Here is a 20082-nt window from a genome sequence, read left to right as displayed (position 1 = left end):
CAAGTGTGTGCCATCACGCCCGGCCTTATTTTCTATTTTTGAAACAGGGTCTCACTAAACTGCTGAAGCTGGCTTTGAACCTGTGATCCTCCTGTCTCAGCCTCTTGAGTACTGGGATTATAAATGTGTGCACTGCCCACTCGCCCCCGAGGTATTTCTTTGGTGCTATGGACAAGCCACGCTTTAAGCCTTCTCTCTTTCATATTTCACAGTAACATGTATGGTGTCCTGACCCAATCAGAGAGAGAGGAAGGGTAAACAAAGAAAAAGGAATCTAGGTCTAGAAATGGATGACTCCTCCGAACTGGAAGTAAGTACCCTTTGGGAAAACCAGATCTATAGAGGGGGCTGGCGGACGGGCACGAGCAAAGTTACCTGCTCCTGCTGCAGGGCTTTGACGAAGGCGTTCTTCAGCCGGTTGGTGTGCTCGGCTTTGAGAGCCTTCTTCTGGTTGGAGGTCATACACTGCTCACACAGAATCTTACCATTCTTTTCTTGCTTCCAGTGCGGGGTGAAGTCTGTGCGGCACTGGGCACACACGAAGGGCTCCACCCGCAGGAGCGAGGCACAGCTTTTGCCTGGATGCCAAGAACAGGGACAGTCAGTGGCCTCATACTTCCTTTCTTATCATCACATACCTTTCCAAGAGTTTATTTTACTGAGTAAGAAACTCTACAAAATAAACTCTGCAACTTATAAAATACTTTTATTTTACTTGACTTTAGCTCTATCCTCATTTACAAACAAGAAAACCAAGGCTAAGAAACAGCTGCTTCAACTGACAGAGGTCAGACAAAAATCTGTATTCCCTTATTTTCGATTATATTAAGCTGAGAAGAAAATATAGACTTTCAGAATCAAAGGACTCCATCTAACTCAACCAATGCTTTTTTTTTTTAAAGACTGAACTGAGAGAGGGTCTTGTGCTTGCTAGGAAAGTGCTCTACCACTGAGCTATGCCCTCAGCCCTTTTTTATTTTTATGGAACTGGGCACTGAACCTAGTGAGATTCTACCTCCAAGCTATACTGTCGTCCTTTAATTCCTGCGCCACCACACCTGGCTTTACTTTTTATTTTGAAACAGGGTCTCATTAAATTACCACACACTGGCGTTGAATCTGTGATCTTCCTGTCTCAGCCTCCTGAGTACTTGGGATTACAAAGGTGTATGCCACCACACGTGGTCCTAGTCCTTTTCAAAATTTTTGTTTTAGCTGGGCGTGGTGGCGCACGCTTGTAATCCTCGCGCTTGTGAGGCTGAGACAGGAGGATCGCACAGGTTCGAAGCCAGCCTCAGTTACTTAGTGAGGCTCTCAGCAACTTAGTGAGACCCTGTTTCCAAATAAAGTATAAAAATAAGGTCTGGGAGTATAGCCTGGAGGTAGAAAGCCTCTGGGTTCCACCCCTAGTACCACCAAAAAATAATAAATAAATAAATAAATAAATAAAGAAAGAAAGAAAGAAAGAAAGAAAGAAAGAATAAAAAATAGGGCTGGAGTGTCCCTTGGAGGTCGAATGCCCCTGGGTTCCATCCCCAGTAATGGAAAAAAAAAATGATTATAGCTAGGTTTGGTGATGAATCCCTGTAGTTGTAGTACTTGGGAAGCTGAGGAAGATTGCCAAGTTCAAGAACAGCCTCAGAGCCAAGCATGCTGGCACATGCTTGTAATCCCAGCATTTAGGAAGCTGAAACAGGAGGATCACAGTTCGAAGACAGCCTGAGCTACTTAGTGAGACCCTTTGCAATTCAGTCAGACCCTGTTTCACAATAAAGAATAAAAAAAAAAAAAAAAAAAAAAAAAGGGCTGGAGGTGTAGTTCAGAGAAAGAATGCCCTGAGTTCTAACCCTAGTACCAAGGAGAAAAAAAAAAGTAAAAAAGAAAGAAAAAAAAAAAAAAAAAAAAAAAAGAACCGCCTCAGAGCTGGGTGTGGTGACCATTGCTTGTAATTCCAGCATTTGGGAGGTTGAGACAGAACACAGACAGCCTCAGTGGCCCTGTGCAACTCAGTAAGACCGTTTCAAAATGAAGAATAAAAAATAGAGCTGGGGGTATAAAATGAAGAATAAAAAATAGAGCTGGGAGTATAGCTCGGAGGTAGAATGCCTCTGGGTTCCATCCCCAGTACCACTAAATAAACAAACAAACAAATAAATAAACAGCTTCAGCAAGTAGTGAGACTCTGTTTCAAACAAAATAGGGCTGGGGGTGTAGCTCAGAGGTAGAATGCCTCTGGGTTCAATTCTCACTGTGTGCACATACACGTGCACACACACACACAATTTTTTTTTTTTTTTTGGGCTGGTCTGGGGATGGAACCCAGGGGCCTTCTACCTCCGAGCTACACCCCCTGCCCTATTTTTTATTCTTTATTTTGAAACAGGGTCTCACTGAGTTGCAGAGGGCCTCACTAAGTAGCTGAGGCTGTCCACGAACCGTGATCCTCCTGTCTCAGCCTCCCAATGCTGGGATTACAAGCATGCACCACCACGCCCAGCTTCCTTTTTATTTTTTACTTAATTTTTCTGTGGCACTGGGGATGGAAGCCAGGGGCATTATATCTCCGAGCTACACCCCCAGCCCTATTTTTTATTCTTAATTTTGAAACAGGGTCTCACTGATTTGCAAAGGACCTCACTAAGTAGCTGGGGCTGGCGTGAACTGCGATCCTCCAGTCTCAGCCTCCTGAATGCTGGGATTACAAGCCTGCGCCACCACACTCAACTTTTTCTTTTTCTTTTTTAATTAAAAAAAAATTATTTGGAAGCCAGGTGCTGTGGTGCATATCTGTAATCCCAGTATTTGGGAGTATGAGACAGGAAGGATGCAAGTTTGAAGCCAGTAGCACAAGGTAATTTAGGGATTTTTTTTTTGGTGGTATTGGGGGTGGAACACAGAGGCTTTCTACCTCTGTGCTACACTCCCAGACCAATTTATATATATATATATATATATTTTTTTTTTTTAAATTTGGAAACAGGGTCTAAGTTGCTGAGAGCCTTACTAAGTAGCTGAGGCTGGCTTCCAACCTGTGCGATACTCCTGTCTCAGCCTCCCAAGCAAGGGGATTACAGGTGTGCACCACTATGCCTGGCTGGGAGCTGTGTTTCAAAATAAAAATATAAAATAGGGATGGGGGTATAGCTAAGAGGTAGAACATCCCAGGTTTGTTTGTTTGTTTGTTTATTTATTTTGGTGGTACTGGGGTTCCTGGAAGCCTTTCTACTTACGGGCTATACTCCCAGACCTATTTTATACTTTTTTATTTTTGCAAACAGGGTCTCTTAAGCCAGCCCTTATGGCTTCACAATCCTTCTGTCTCTGCCTCTCAAGTGCAGGGATTACAAGCATGTGCCACCACGCCCGGCCCCAGGTTTAATACCCAGTACCATACACACAAAAAAATTTTTTTACTTATTTATTTATTTTAAATTTTGAGACAGGGCCTGGCAAGGTTGCCCAGGCTGGCCTCAAACTTGTTAAGTTTCAGGCTTCCTGGTAGCAGGAATTATAGGCATACACCACCAAGCCAAGCTCAACCGGTAATCGTGCTGCTGCCTTTTTGGTTTTTTTGTGGTACTGGGGATGGAACCCAGGAGCATTCTACCTTGGAGCTATACCCCCAGCCCTATTTTTTTTTTTTTTTTTTTTAATTCTTTACTTTGAAACCGGGTCTCACTGAGTTGCAAAGGCCTCACTAAGTAGCTGAGGCTACACAAATCGTGATCCTCTCTGCCTCCCACATGCTGGGATTACAAGCATTATCACCATGCCCAACGTTAACTGTGCCTCTCATCATCTTTTTACTTCACAATGCACTTACCTTTGTTTTAACTACATCTACAAGCTGGGCGTGGTGATGCACACTTGTAATCCCAGTACTTAGGAGGCTGAGACAGGAGGGTCACAGGTTCAAAGCTAGCCTCAGCAATTTAGCGAGGCTCTAAGCAACCTAGTGAGACTGTTTCCAAATGAGATATAAATCGGGCTGGGGGTGTCGCATGGAGGTAGAAAGCCTCTGGGTTCAATTCCCAGTACCAAAACAAACAAACAAACAAATACACAATATTTATTTATTTATTTATTGTGGTATTGAGGATTGGGCTCAGGGGCATTCTAGCCCAATCCTTATTTTTATTTTGAAATAGTGTCTCTTTAGGTTGATGGAAGTCTCAGGAGTTGCTGGAGTTTTCCTTGAACCTGCAATCCTCCTATCTCAGCCTCCCAGGTACTAGGTTTATAAGCATGCGTCACCATGCCCAGATCATTTACAATTTTCAGTTATCAATGTCTGAACTAGTCACATTGTGATCTGATTGCAGCCAATATTAAGTCCTATAGGAACTTTCCTCTACTGTAAGATGTTCCCATTAGGTCCATAGGTTTGGAAATTTAAGCTTAATAATCCTTCCTTCCTTCCTTCCTTCCTTCCTTCCTTCCTTCCTTCCTTCCTTCCTTCCTTCCTTCCTTCATACTGGGAATGGAACCCAAGGCACACCTCCAACCCTATTTTTTATTTTTTATTTTGAAATAGGGTCTCACTAAATTGCAGAGGGCCTCACTAAGTTGCTGAGGCTGGCCATGAACCTGTGATCTTCCTGTCTCAGCCTCCCAAGTACAGGATTACAAGTGTGTGCCATAATGCCCAGTTTAAGCTTAATAATTTGTTAGTCTAGACCATATGGTACTACTACGATAGTTCGGTACTGGCTTACAGCTTTTTTTTTGTGTGTGTGTGTGTGTGGTACTGGGGGTGAAACCCAGGGGCTTTTCTACCTCCAGGCTACACTCCCAGACCTATTTTATAACAGGGTCTCACTGAGTTGCTGAGAGCCTCACTAAGTAGCTGAGCCTGGCTTTGAACCTGCGCAATCCTCCTATCTCAGCCTCCCAAGTGCTGGGATTACAAGAGTGTGCCACTATGCCCATCTACGGCTTATAGCTTTTATGTGGTGATATTTTGTTATCCACGTCAGATACGTCCCTCTTGCTAAGTCACTATCCAGTAGCCTTGAAGGAACTGAATACTATGGTCCATCATAAAGCCATACAAGCAGGAGTTCTAGTCATCACATGCATGCATCACGTCAGACACCTTAAAAAATGTGCTACTGAGGACCCAACCCAGGGCCTCATGCTAGGCAATCGTTCCCCCACTGAGCTGTATCCCTGCCTAGCTAGGCACCAGTAATTTTCTTTTTTCAGAACTAGGGATTAAACCCAGGAATATCCTACAACTGAGATGAGTTACATTCCCAACCTTTTTCATTTTTGTTATTTTGCGACAGGGTCAACTAAGTTGCCTGGGCTGGCCTCAAACTTGTGATCCTCTGCCTCGGCCTCCTGGATGGCTGTAATTAAAGGGTGTGCCACGAGGCCTGGAAGCTATGCACCATTTAAACAACTAAATGACATACTGAGAAAAAAAAAGATATATAAATTACATAGACACACCCACATCCACAATGCTTCTGATACTCCTCAATAGCCTATGAATGAGTGATGGGGTGTGGCAACATTAAGGAGGAATTACTTAATACTACGGGGTACCATGTGACACTCTGCCTATGCAGTCAGCCTGGTAACCTCCTGCTGAAGGAGAGTGAGCTGAAGAAGTGGCCTTACCTTGGCTGTCAATGACACTCTGCACAACTTCTTCCAAGCCCACCATATAGATGAACTCGCTGTTAGCCGCACTCGGCAGGAAGTGAAGCAAGGGAGCAGGGGGTTTCGGAGGCGGGATCTCCAGGAGTGTCTTTTCCAGCTGTTTGCGAAGGGCCAATTTGGCTGCAGCTTGTGAGTTGGCAGCATCAGTCATGGAGCTGGGGCTAGGAAGTGGTGAGGACACTCTGTTCACGGTTCCTGGCTGGATATGGGAGGCGAGGTTCATATAGATGGCAGAGGACGTTGTGCGCTGACAGGGAACAGAAGAGCTTGACTGCTGGAACAGATGGAGAGCAGGTTTTGGTGACGGTTGGAGTGAGAGAAGACCAACTTCTGTGTTTATGACAGGACAATATCTGATCCTAATCTGAACTATTTAAGCTTCCTCAAAATAGAAAGTGTCCAACTTATTCATTAAAAGAACTCTGGTAAGGCGGGCGTGGTGGCGCACGCTTGTAATCCCAGGACTTGGGAGGCTGAGACAGGAGGATCGCAGTTCGCCGCCAGCCTCAGCTACTTAGTAAGGCCCTCCACAACTTAATGAGACTCTGTTTCAAAAGACAGAATAAAAAATAGGGCTGGGGGTATATATCAGAGGTAGAATGCCCCTGGGTTCTACCCCCAGTACCAAGTTAAAAAAAAAAAAAGAGAACTCTGATATGTTGTAAAAAAAAAAAGAATCATTGAGCCAGGTGCAGCGGCAGGCACCTGTAAGCAATCTCACTGGCTTAGGAGGCTGAGGCAAGAGGACTGCAAGTTTGAGGCCAGCCTCCTTGGCAATTTAGCAAGATCTTGTCTCACAAAGGGGGTGGGAGAGAATCCAGAAACTCCAGTACTTGGGAGGCAGAAATAAGAGGATCAGAGGATGAAAGGCTCAAGGGCAGTCCCAGCAATTTAGACCCTATTTCAAAGTAAAAAAGCCAGGCATGGTGGCACACACTTGTAATCCCAGCATTTGGGAGGCCGAGACCGGAGAATCAGGGTTCGTGGACAGCCTCAGCTACTTAGTAAGACCCTCTCTGCAACTTAGTGAGACCTTGTTTCAAAATAAAGAATAAAAAATAGTGCTGGAGGTGTAGCTCGGAGGTCAAATGCCCCTGGGTTCCATCCTCAGACCCGCAAGGAAAAAAAAAAAAAAAAAAAAATAGGGCTGGAAGTATGGCTTGTAGGTAGAATGCCCCTGGGTTCAATTCCAAGTACTTCCGAAAGAAAAGGAAAAACAAAAACAAAAACAAAAACAAAAAAACACAATGACATCTATTCCCTAAAACTGCTAAAAGAAGAGGAAGAAGGAAGGGGGGAAATGGGGATGCTTTCTGTCATCCTTATTAAGCTTTTTACTACCTAAATCTGTCTCTCTTTTAAGCATGTTTTAGCTTACTGCAGTTCTACTGTTTTTATATGATTCTTCAAAGCTTCCACTTTAGGGAATATGCTCTATTCAAGTTCACCCAAATCACCCTTGTTGTTCTAGTTTCTCTATGTTCAAGAATTTAAAACCTTTGGCCTCTTCAACAAGGAAAGCAAATGAAGAGCCGGAGGTGGTGGCGCACAACTGTAGTCCCAGCACTGGGGAGGCTGAGACTGGAGGAGCACAGTTCGCGGACAGCCTCGGCTACTTAGTGAGGTCCTTTGCAAATCGGTGAGACCCAGTTTCAAAATACAGAGTAAGAGCCTGAGGGTAGAGCTCAGAGGTAGAATGCCTCTGGGTTCCATCTCCAAAGTACAGAAGGAAGGAAAGAAAGAAAGAAAGAAAGAAAGAGAGAGAGAGAAAGGGAGGAGAGAGAGAGAGAGAGAGGGAGGAGAGAGAGAGAAAAAAAGAGAAAGAAAGAGGGAGGGAGAGAGGGAGGGAGGGAGGGAGGGAGGGAGGGAGGGAGGATGAAGAATTTCTCTGGTTTCACATTAGGCAGGGCTCTGTCTTACCGGCTGGTAGTTGATGGCAGGGTTCATGTTGGGTGTTGTGGTGCGTACCAGGCCAGGCTTAGGCGGGCCCCGTTGACCCTGCAGCTGAGCAGGATTTGGTGCAATAACACGTTGAGACATCAACATGTGTGGGAGGGCGGTGTTGGTCGCTGAACGGATGACACTGTGACCCTGAAGAGAAAGAAGAGAAGAACTAGTCACAGGAGGTATAATGCTTCCTAAAACGCAAAAGGGACGACATTGTCTACAATGCACAGCTGAGAGGAAACAGAGGAACATCGTTGGACCTGGCAATTTCATCGAATGCTCTATGGGATGAATCTACCATCACTAACTGCTCATCAGTGTCTAGGACGTCCCTGGCTTTTTTGGTATAATATCTAATCCTATGTGGTTAGAGAGTTACCTAACCCTTCTCTAGAGAAGCTACAAACCTCTTCTAGAGAAGAAAAACTATAGTTGAAAGATGGCGATTCATCTTTCTATTGCAGAGTAAATCATGCCATAAAGGATCAGTGGACGATCAGTAGTCACAGCACCTCTATCATGGCCAGGTTCTTGTAGAATCTTCACAAGAGCTCAAAAACAGAAAGGATAGACAGGACCCTCTAACACTAAGATCCCACTATGGGTCACATACCTGTAATGTTCTCAAATTTTGAGGTTCAACCCCTTGTGCCCCAGGCCGGGAGGGAAGCTTGGATAAGCCCTGCTGTCCCACATGGGCAGGAGATGGCTGAACAATAGATGCTGCATTCTGTACAACTGGAGTCTGGGAGAGGGAAGAGAAAATGAGTCTGTGGAAAAGGCCAATAATCAGAGGTGGACTCTGGCACATTTCTAGATTTTAAAATTTCCTTGTCAGTGTGAAGCTCCTACTAATTAGGAGGGAAAAAAATGAGAAAAACAGAATTAAGGTTTTTCTGATTAAGGCCCAAGATTAAAAAGACAAAAACATCACTACTCCTAGAGACTAAAAAGCTACGGAACCAGAGACGAATGGGCCACAGAGCTGAGTCTACCTGGGCAGCCCGCTCCCAGACCAGTTTGCCTGTCCTCTCCCGAGCCTCTTATTTTTAGGGCACGGTACCTTCTGGACCACATTCTCTTTCTGTAGCTGACTTTGCCGCAGTTTCTTGAGCAGCACAAGCCGGGCTTCTTCCAACCGCAGCTCGTCCCTCAGCTGCTTGATGAGCTGCTGCCGTTCCTCAATGCCTTTCCCCTGCAGAAACATGGAGACTGCCAGTTAGAGCAGTGGGTACCCAGGATCCCTTCCTGCAGGAGATAATCTACTTCTCAGGTCTGATTTTTTTTCCTTTTCTTTTCTTGTGGTACTGGGGATTGAACCCAGGGGCATTTTACCTCCGGGCTACACCCCCAGCCCTATTTTTTATTCTTTATTTTAAAAAAGGGTCTAAGTTGCAGAGGCCCTAACTAAGTAGCCGAGGCTGACTGTGAACCTGCAATTCTCCTGTCTCAGCCTCCCAAGTACCGGGATTATAATCACATGCCATCATGCCTGGCTAGGTCTGAAGCTTTTCATCTTCCATAAGGAAGGGATGTGGCAAATAGAACTGTTATCTTTGTATCCCTGGGAAATGGCACATTCTATGCTTATAGAATAAAAGACCACAAATAAATGTTAATCAGTCAGATTATTGACAAAAAGAACCCCCACAAGAATGGCCAAAGGGAGACGCTCTTTTTTTGGTGGTACTGGGGATTGAACTCAGGGGAATTCTACCTCCAAGCTACATTCCAGGTCCTATTTTAATTTCTTTCTTTTTCTTTCTTTCTTTTTTTTTTTTTTTTTTTTTTTGGTGGTACTGAGGATGGAACACAGGGACTTTCTACCCCTGGGATACACTCCCAGACCTATTTTAAATTTTATTTGGAAACAGGGTCTCACTAAGTTGCTGAGAACCTCACTAAGTAGCTGAGGCTGGCTTCGAACCTGTGCAATCCTCCTGTCTCAGCCTCCCAAGCTCTGGGATTACAAGCGTGAGCCACCATGCCTGGCTCTTATTCTTTATTTTGAAACAGGGTCTTTCTTGTTAAGTTGATGAGTCTCACTACTTGCTGAGGCTGTCCTCAAACTTGTGATCGATCCTCCTGTCTGAGCCTTCAAATACTGGAACCACAGGCTTATGCCCCCATCCCATGCCAACTGTTTTTTTACTGCTTTTTTTTTTTTGTTTGTTTGTTTGTTTGTTTTGTTTTAAACAGTACTGGGGATGGAACCTGGGGCATTCTATCTCCAAGCTCCACCCCCCCCCCCAGTCCTATTTTTTATTGTGGGTTTTTTTTTTTTTTTTTTGCGGGTCTGGGATGGAACCCAGGGGCATTCGACCTCCGAGCTACACTCCCTGCACTATTTTTTATTCTTTATTTTGAAACCAGGTCTCATTGAGTTGCAGAGGGCCTCACTAAGTAGCTAAGGCTGTCCGCAAACCGCGATCCTCCGGTCTCAGCCTCCCGAATGCTGGGATTACAAGTGTGCGCCACCACGCCCGGCCTACATTTTATTATTTTTAAATGGTCTCACTGAGTTGCAAAGGGCCTAAGTAGCTGAGGCTGTCTGAGAACTGCGATCCTCCTGCCTCAGCCTACCCAATGTTGGGATTACAAGTGTGTGCCACCACGCCCGGCTCACTGTTTTTGTTTTTTTTTTATTTTTATTTTTGGTGTATGAAGTACTGGGGATGGAACCTGGGGCATTCTACCTCCGAGCTACACCCCCAGCCCTATTTTTTATTCTTTATTTTGAAACAGATAGGTATCGCTCAAGTTGTAGAGGGACTAAGTAGCTGAGGTTAGCTGTGAACCCAGATTCTGTCTCAGTCTCCCAAGTACTAGGGTTACAAGCGTGCACCACCACGCCTGGCTCATTGTTTTCTTTTAACACAATGATTGTCTTCTAAAGCCACAACTGCTCTAGACTATGCATATATATATAATCTTAAGAATTTCTCCATATTCTGAGATTCTAGGTATAGAGAAACTCTCAGGAAAGGTTTACGTGACTTAAATTATAAGGGATTGAGCCGGGCGTGGGGGCGCACGCTTGTCATCCCAGCATTCGGGAGGCTGAGACCGGAGGGTCATGATTCGCGGACAGCCTCAGCTATTTACTGAGGCCTCTGCAACTCAGTGAGACTCTGTTTCAAAATAAAGAAAGAAGAAAAAAAAATTGGGCAGAGGGTATAGCTCGGAGGTCAATTGCCTCTGGGTTCCATCCTCAGACCCACACACAAAAAAAATATATATGTGAGGGTTTGTTTTCACTTTCCAAAGATGAGGAATTATGCTGAGTATAACTGCATAATTATATATATATTTGTTAGTGGTGGTGCTGAGGCTTGCAGGGAATATCCCTAGCCCTATTTTATTTTGTATTTGGAAACAAAGTCTTGCTACATTGCCAAGGCTGGCTTCAAAACTGTAATCCTCCTGTCTCAGCCTCCCAAGTATTGGGATTGTACGTGTGCTCCACTACACCTGGATTTAGATATGGGTTTTCAAACTATCATCTTCACTTGATTCTAGCAGTTCCTTCTTTTTTTTTTTTTTTTGGTGGTACTGGGGTTCCTGGAAGCCCTTCTACCTCCGGGCTACACTCCCAGACCTATTTTTTACATTTTTATTTGGAAACAGGGTCTCCTAAGCCAGCGCGCATGGCTGGCTTCGAACCTGCGCGATCCTCCTGTCTCTGCATGGGGATTACAAGCGTGCGCCACCACGCCCGGCTCTAGCAGTTCCTTCTAAAGGGTATTCCCTTGAGCTGAGTGTGGTAATGCATGCTTGTAATCCCAGTACTTGGGAGGCTAAAACAGGAGGTATGCAGGTTTGAGGCAGCCTTGGTAACTTAGGCTCTCAATAACTTAGTGAGACCCTGTTTCCAAATAATAAAATAAAAAGGGCTGGAGGTATAGCTCCGAGGTAGAATGCCTGAGTTCAATCCCCAGTCCAACACGCACACAAAAAACAGAAAACACCCTTGAGACTGAGAATTACCATAAAGAGTTCATCAACAGGTATTAGACCCAAAAAGTAAACAGCCAAAAAATAGAACTAAAGGAATTAAAGAGAATAGAAGGAACATAACCTGAAAAAATATATCCTTTTTTTCTTTTTACCTTAAACATCTCTAGGTTAGCTGCTTTGAGCCTTTCTTCCATTCGGGAACTGGAACGGGGACTGGAAGCCTCATTGTCAGACAAAACAATGATGTCTGGGGAGGGAGTTAGCCTTCCTCGGTCTGGCTCACTAAACAAGAAAAGAAACAATTATAGTATTTCCAGCAGTGAGAATTCATAAAATAGTTAAGAAAACTTTCTACACTGAAAAACAACAACAACAACAACAACAACAACAACAACAACAACAACAACAACAGACAAACAACAAGGGAACTTAGATACGTCCCAATTACCCCAGGGAAAGACATTCAACTCCCAATCAGATACTAAGATGTAAATTACAGCAAAATAACCACAAAACCTTAGCAAGACACCTTCCCTCATCTAGATTCCTTACAGAGGATGGAGGCACAAAGATACTTTAGGAATAAGTGATAGAAAACACCTAAGTGTTTTCCCTACTTTTTTCTTTTTGTGGTACTAGGGACGGAACCCAGGGGCACCCCCAATCCTTTATTATTTTTACTTTGAAACAACAGGGTCTCATTAAGTTGCTGAGGCTGGCCATGACCCTGCAATCCTACCTCAGCTTCCCAAGTACTGGGATTACAAGCACATGCCGCGGCATCCGGTTTACATCTCACTTTCCTTCGTGCTACCATTAGTTAAATGCAGCCCAAGGAAGAAAACGGCAAGCTCGAGGGGAGAAAGGGCAAAGATCCTCAAGCCTAGTCACCCAGGCTGGGTCCAGATGACAGCTAAGGACGTAGCTCACTGTAACAATAACATGGTCCTGGTGATCTGAGGATTTACAGGAAAGGAGCTTATATAAAATTCCAGCAATAAGACTCTACCTTGCCAAAAGCAGATACCAAAGAGTAGGCAAAAGAAGGTATTATTAGTGGCTTGAGGAAATGGATAGTGTAAGTCTACAGTTGCTGGGCATGGTAGCGCATGCTTATAATCTCAGCATTTGGGAGGCTGATATCAGAGGACAGCCTCAGCTACTTAGCGAGGCCCTTTGCAACTCAGTGAGAACCTGGTTTAAAAATAAATAAATAAATAAATAAAGCTGGGCATGGTGGCACACACTTGTAATCCCAGCATTCGGGAGGCTGAGACCAGAGGATCAGGGTTCGTGGACAGCCTCGGCTACTTAGTGAGGCCCTCTGCAACTCAGTGAGACCCGGTTTCAAAATAATAAAAAATAGGGCAGGGGGTATAGCTCGGAGGTCAAATACCCCTGGGTTCCATCCCCAGACCTGAAGGAAAAAAAAAAAAAAAAAAAAAAAAAAAGACTTAAAGACTAAAAAAAATAGGGCTGGGGTTGGAGGTAGAAGGCCCCTAGGTTCCATCCCCAATACCACAAACAAAGAAACAAACAATAGAAAAATAGAGTTTACAGCTAGCTGGGCACAAGCTTAAAATCCCAGTGCTTGGAAAGTTAAGACAGGTGGGTCACAGCTTCTTTTTTCTTTCTTTTTTTCTTTTTCTTTATTTCCTTTTTTTTTTTTTTTTTGTGGCACTGGGGTCCCTGGAAGCCCTTTTACCTCCGGGCTACACTCCCAGACCTAATTTTACATTTTTATTTGGAAACAGGGTCTCCTAAGCCAGTGCACGCTGCTGGCTTCGAACCTGTGCGATCCTCCTGTCTCTGCCTCCCAAGCGCGGGGATTACAAGCGAGCGCCACCACGCCCGGCCTTGGATCACAGTTTCTAAACCAGCCTTAGTAACCTAGTGAGGTTCTCAGCGACTTAGTAAGACTTGTTTCCAAATAAAAAATAAAATAGGTCTGGGGGTGTAGCCTGGAGGTAGAAGGCCCCTGGGTTCTATTCCTAGTCAGTCAGTCAGTGTGTCTCTGTCTCTCTCTCTCTCTCTGCCCCTGCCTGCCCCCCCCTCTCGCTTTCTGGAGACTAAACCTCTAGAAGTAAATATATGAAAATCATTTGGAATTGCCAATATTACCTAGTGTTTTTACTAAGAAACTGTAAAGAAAATTGACATTTAAATCTCTCACCTGGGCCAGGCCCACACCTGTAATCCCAGTGCTTGGGAAGCTGAGAAAGGAGGATTGCAGGTTCACTGCCAGCCTCAGCAACTTAATGATAATGTCAGCAACTTATCAAGACCCTGTTTCAAAATAAAAAATAAGCAGGTCATGGTGGTGCACACTTGTAATCCCAGCATTCAGAAGGCTGAGACAGGAGGATCATGGTTTGTGGACAGCCTTAGCTATTTAGGAAGGCCCTTTGCAACTCAGTGAGACCCTGTTTCAAAATAAAGAATAAAAAAACCAGGCTGGGGGTGTAGCTTGGAGGTAGAACGCCCCTGGGTTCCATCCCCAGAACCGCAAAAAAAAGGGGGGAGGGCCTGGGGTTCAATCTCTAGCAACAAAAATCAATCAATCAATCAATCAATCAATCAATCTCCCATCTGGACAGGTACATGCATTCAATCCCAGTACTTGGGAGGCTGAGACAGGATGATTGCAGGTTTAAGGCCAGCCTCAGCAACTTAGGGAGACACTATTTTATTTATTTATTTATTTATTTATTTATTTATTTATTTACTTATTTATTTTTGGTGGTACTAGGGGTGGAACCCAGAGGCTTTCTACCTTGGGGCTATACTCCCAGACCTATTTTCTATTTTATTTGGAAACAGGGTCTCACTAAGTTCCTGAGAGCCTCACTAAGTAGCTGAGGCTGGCTTTGAACCTGTGCGATCCTCCTGTCTCAGCCTCCTAAGCGCAGGGATTACAAGCGTGCGCCACTACGCCCGGCTTAGGGAGACACTATTTTAAAATAAAAAAATAAAATATGGATGGGGATGGGGGCATAGCTCAGAAGTAGAATGCCCCAGTTCAATCCCCAGTACCAAACAAAACAATAACTCTCCCACAAGTCCCAATCCTGTTTACTAGATAACCTTGGCTTTGGTATTTTGGGGTTAGCCTTTTTTTTAGCTTCTTCTTCTTCTTCTTTTTTTTTTTTTACTGTGAGTGGAACCCAGGGGCTTTCTACCTCTGTGCTATACTCCCAGACGAGTCTCACTAAGTAGCTGAGGCTGGCTTTGAACCTGCACGATCTTCCGGTCTCAGCCTCCCAAGTACTGGATTTAAAAGCATGTGCCACCACACCCAGCTAGCCGTGTGTGTGTGTGTGTGTGTGTGTGTGTGCATGTACTTGAGGATGGAACTAAGGGCATTCTATCACTGAGCTCTACCACCAGTGCAATTTTTTTATTCTTTATTTTGAAACAGGGCCTCACTAAGTAGCTGAGGCTGGCGGCGAACCTGTGATCCTCCTGTCTCAACCTCCCAAATACTGGGATTACAAGTGCATGCCATCACGCCTGGCCCTAGCTTTGTTTCTGTAAGGTAAAGAATAATAACCAGGCGTGGTGGCGCATGTTTGTAATCCCAGCATTCGGGAGGCTGAGACCAGAGGATCGTGGTTCCCAGACAGCCTCAGCTACTTAGGGATGCCGTTTGCAACTCAGTGAGACCCGGTTTCAGAATAAAGAATAAAAAATAGGTCAGGCGGGGTGTAGCTCGGAGGTTGAATACCCCTAGGTTCCATCCTCAGACTGAAAATAAATAAATAAATAAATAAATAAATGGCACTCACTGCTAAAATCTAGATAATAATTCTAGAAATTCTAATTGCCTTAAGATTCCAAATCAGTGACCGTATCTTCTCCATTTTTTCAAAGATATGTTCCCAAACCCTACTTTTTTTTTTTTTTGGTGGTACTGGGGATGGAACCCTTCTACTTCCGGGCTATACTCCCAGACCTATTTTATATTTTTATTTGGAAACAGGGTCTCTTAAGCCAGTGAGGCTGGCTTTGAACCTGCGCGATCCTCCTATCTCCACCTCCCAAGCACCTCCCAAGTGCGGGGATTACAAGTGTGCGCCACCACACCTGGCCCCAAACCCTACTTTTTGAGACTATCAGAGTAGCTGGGAGTATAGAGGTCTAGGGCAATGTGTCTTCAGGTCTAATTTAAAGGTAAAACTTAAAACCTTAATGCTCACAGATCAGTCATGACAGCTTATGTACTCTACCACTAACCTATACCTCCAGCCCATGGAAGCCTTTTGAACAAGCATCCCTGATGGTTAGGACAGGCATTTATTTTCTCAACAGAGTAAACCTGAATTAATAAGACCAACTAAATTTAGTTGGGGAGAATAGAATGTGAACTACTAAGTTTGTTTGGATTGCTGTATAACCACTTGCCATATACATAGCAAACGAAGAACATGGAATAACAGAAAAACAAGCCACTAGAAGAAGAGTCTTTTGTTCTCTAACCTCAAGTTCCTGGAGTAACCTCCAGGCCTAACTTAACGTACTTATTTCAATATTCCTTTATCCCTTCACCCTAAGATCAACAATTTCGATGTCTGAACTATTTCTCATTCTCTTTGTTTTTACCAATCTTTGCATCACCATTCAGAAGCCTTCAGTCTTCAATTACTCTTTTTGGAGACAAGGTGATGCCCAGGCAGGTCTCAGGTTCTTACGCTCATGTGATCCTTCTGCCTTAACTGCCCAAGTAGCTGGGGCTACATATATGTGCACACCATAGCCCCTGACTCAGAGACTTTTTAAAATTCTAGCCCTAAGCCAGGAGTGGTGGTGCATGCTTGTAATCCCAGTGCTTGGGAGGCTGAGACAGGAGGACTGCACAGGTTCGAAACCAGCCTCAGCTACTGAGTGAGGGTCTCAGCAACTTAGTGAAACCCTGTTTCCAAATAAAGAATAAAAACTAGTGCAGAGGGTGTAGCTTGGGAGGTAGAATGTCCCAGGGTTCAATGCCCAGAACCCCCCCCTCCAAAAGACCGTTTCCAAATAAAGTATAGAATAGGTCTGAGTGTGTAGCCCGAAAGTAGAAAAGTCCTGGGATCCACTCCCAGTAACACACACACACACACACACACACACACACACACACTCTCTCTCTCTCTCTCTCTCTCTCTCTAGCCCTAATACCTAATAGGATGGGGTGCAGCATGCCTATAATCTCAGCTACTTTTTTTTTTTGCAGTACTGAGGATGGAACCCAAGGGCTTTGTACCTCCAAGCTTTACCCTCAGCCCTATATTTCAGTCTTTTTTTAAACAGTGTCTCACTGAGTTGCGAAGGGCCTCACTAAGTAGCTGAGGCTGTGTGCAAACTGTGATCTGCCTCCCAAATGCTAGGATTTAAGTGTGTACCACGCTCAGATCAGCTACTTTTTCACATGTCATATATCTTATAATTCCAATAGCACTTTTATCCTTATTAAAGAAACCATGCTTCTCCTTCCTGGAAATCTATTAATTTTGTCCAGTCTAATAAAACAGCTTGGAGCTAGTGGAAGTAGCTGTCAATATACCTAGGATCCCCAGTTTCTAGAGAACTGTGCTTCAAAAGTTCTTACCCCAAAATGAAGCAAATTATAACAGTTGATTAGGGAGGCAGTTTTGTTCCCTCACCCTCCCATGCTAGAATCCAAGCTCAGAGGTGCTCTACCTACAGTCTGACTTTTTTTTTTTAACACTAAAATGTGTAACACTGTATTTGTGAAAAAAGCATTAAGGGCTGGGTGTGGCAGTACACACCTGCAATCCAAGTACTTAACACTGAGACAGGAAGTGGCACAAACAAAACAAGAATGTAGAGACTTGCCACATGAAGATAATTACCTTTTTTCGGTACTAGGGACTGAACCATGGGGTATTCTACCTCAAAGGCACACCCCCAGCCCTACTTTTTTCTTATATTAAAACAGGGTCTAAGTTGTGGAGAAGCTCACTAAGTTGCTAAGGCTGTCTGCAAACCTGCAATCCTCTTGTCTCAGCCTCCCAAATACTGGAATTAAACGGTGCACCACCACGCCTGGCTGATAAATTCTTTTTTTTTTTTTGGGGGGGTGGTACTGGGGGTGGAACCCAGGGGCTTTCTACCTCCGGGCTATACTCCCAGACCTATTCTTTATTTTTATTTGGAAACAGGGTCTCACTAAGTTGCTGAGAGCCTCACTCAGTAGCTGAGGCTGGCTTCGAACCTGTACGATCCTCCTGTCGCAGCCTCCCAAGCGCTGGGATTACAAGTGTGCACCACCACGCCCGGCTTGATAAAATCCTTTTGACGCCAGAAAAATCAGGCACGTGTGCATGTGTGTACAAGTGTGAGTGTGTGTGTGTGTGTGTGTGTGTGTGTGTGTGTGTGTGTGTGTGTGTGTGTGTGTGTGGTGTGACGGAGGACTGAACCCAGGGGCTTTCTACCCTTGGAACCCGGATCCTCCTGTCTCAGCCTCCTAAATGCTGGGATTACAAACGTGCGCCACCATGCCTGGCCCTATTTTTTATTTTGAAACAAAGACTTGCTAAGCTGCTGAGCTGGCCTGAACCTGCGATTCTCCTGTCTCAGCCTGCCAAGTACTGGGATTACAAAATGTGCACCACCGTGCCTGGCAGGCCCATGCTATGTATCTATTTATTTATTTAGCAGTACTGGGGATGGAAACCAGGGGCATTCTACCTCCAAGCCACACCCCTAGCCCTATATTTTTATTCTTTATTTTGAAACAGGGTCTCACTGAGTTACAAAGGGCCTCACTAAGTAGCTGAGGCTGGCCGTGAACGGCGATCCTCCTGTCTCAGCCTCCCAAATGTTGGGATGACAAGTGTGCGCCACCATGCCCGGCTCCCATACTTTTAATGTAATAGGAGCTGAGACTGCATAACAAGAAGACTGAAACAATAATCTGAAGGAAGAGCTGTGTTCCTCCAGGGAGGCTGCAACATTAGTGTGAAGGTTACATTACCTAAGCTCGAAGTTCTCCGGGAGCCCTCCCTTTTTGTGGTTCTAGGGACTGAACTAAGGGGGGTTCTACCTGAGAGCTACACCCACAGCCCTTGCTATTTTTCACTCTGAAACACAGTCTCACTAAGTTACTGAGGCTGTTCTGGAACCTGTGATCATTCTATCTCAGCCTCTTAAGATTACAGGTGCATGCCACCCACCTGGCTCTAGTGTCCCCTTTTATCCAGAAATATTCATTTTAACCTCAAGCGCAAGCACTGTGATTCTCAGCATGCTAAGCAAATGTGAGGTACCTATCTTCACTTGGAAGTCAGAGGAATTTGTGGTTAAGCCAGATGATACAGATAAATCTTTGGAGAAGCAGTAGAATGAGAACGCCTGCTTCTGGGAATCCACCCCACTGTCACAGCTGCTCACGAGCAGCCCCTGCGCCTACCTCCGTCTAGCACTCATGTCCACAGGCTCGTCGCTGATGTTTTCTTTGCCTGGCCTTCCAGCAGTCCTGCTGTCTCCATGAGGCCTGAGACTTCCATTGAGCTTCTCTTCATAACCCTTGACGCCGCTGCCATCCTGTTTGGTGGGTAACTCGTGTGGCACCTCAAGATTCGCCAAATCCTTTCTTTTAAGCAGTGCTAACATTTTTAGACGCTCCATGGCCTCATGCCCCTCCATTTTGAGTCGTTTTGCCAGGACATCATCTCGCTCATCTGCTGGGTCCAAGCTCCGCTTCAATAGATTTAGACGAAGAGCATCTTCTGTCATTCTATCCATCCTAGACAAAGAAAAACACAAATGAGATCAGAATAAAGTCCCATAACCAGTCCAAAGGAGAGCAGAGTGCTAGAATTACTAAGAATCATTCCTTTATGTGATGTGTGTACAAGCACGTTTGTGCGTGTGCAGGCCATTGGGATTGAATCCAAGAGTTCTCTACCAATGAGCTACATCCCCAGCCCTTTTGATTTTTTTTTTTTTGGGGGGGGGCAGGTCTGGGGATGGAACCCAGGGGCATTTGACCTCCAACCTACATCCCTGCCCTTTTTTTAATTCTTTATTTTGAAACAGGGTCTCACTGAGTTACAAAGGGCCTCACTAAGTAGCTGAGGCTGTCTGCGAACCATGATCCTCCAGTCTTTGCCTCCCAAATGCTAGGATTACAAGTGTGCGCCACCACGCCCGACTTTTATCTTTATTTTTATTTATTTATTTTTTGGGTGGTACTGGGGTTCCTGGAACTCTTCTACCTCTGGGCTACACTCTCAGACCTATTTTATATTTTTATTTGGAAACAGTCTTTTAAGCCAGCAAGGCTGGCTTCGAACCTACACGATCTTCCTGTCTCAGCCTCCCAAACACCTCCCAAGTGCAGGGATTACAAGTGTGCACCACCACGCCCAGCTTTTCTTTAATTTTGAAGGAGGATCTCACCAAGTTGTTATGGTTGTCTTTAACCTGAGCTCCTCTTGTCTCAGCCTTCCAAGTACTGTTATAAGCATGCCCATGCCGGGTGTGGTAGCACATGCTTGTAATCCCCGC

General features: G+C 44.8%; 1 protein-coding gene across 2 annotated transcripts in view; it reads right to left on the bottom strand.

The window, feature by feature from the left end:
• The window catches only part of GATAD2B (GATA zinc finger domain containing 2B), a gene marked incomplete at both ends in the record, with an annotated part of 74085 nt that overhangs the window by 3112 nt on the left and 50891 nt on the right, over positions 1-20082 (bottom strand). Inside the window, 7 exons of one of the 2 annotated variants that reach the window (XM_080691168.1) lie at positions 376-578; positions 5626-5941; positions 7588-7758; positions 8228-8359; positions 8678-8809; positions 11724-11853; positions 18983-19318. In XM_080691168.1, coding sequence (XP_080547294.1) covers positions 376-578; positions 5626-5941; positions 7588-7758; positions 8228-8359; positions 8678-8809; positions 11724-11853; positions 18983-19318 — 1420 coding nt within the window. Of the gene's footprint in view, positions 1-375; positions 579-5625; positions 5942-7587; positions 7759-8227; positions 8360-8677; positions 8810-11723; positions 11854-18982; positions 19319-20082 lie in introns of those variants that run through there. The other variant, XM_080691169.1, reaches the window with a different exon arrangement.

Source organism: Muscardinus avellanarius, assembly GCF_963383645.1.
Source record: "Muscardinus avellanarius genome assembly, chromosome: 3".
NCBI classification, from domain to species: Eukaryota; Metazoa; Chordata; class Mammalia; order Rodentia; family Gliridae; genus Muscardinus; species Muscardinus avellanarius.
This window is presented reverse-complemented; position numbering and strand designations above follow the sequence as displayed.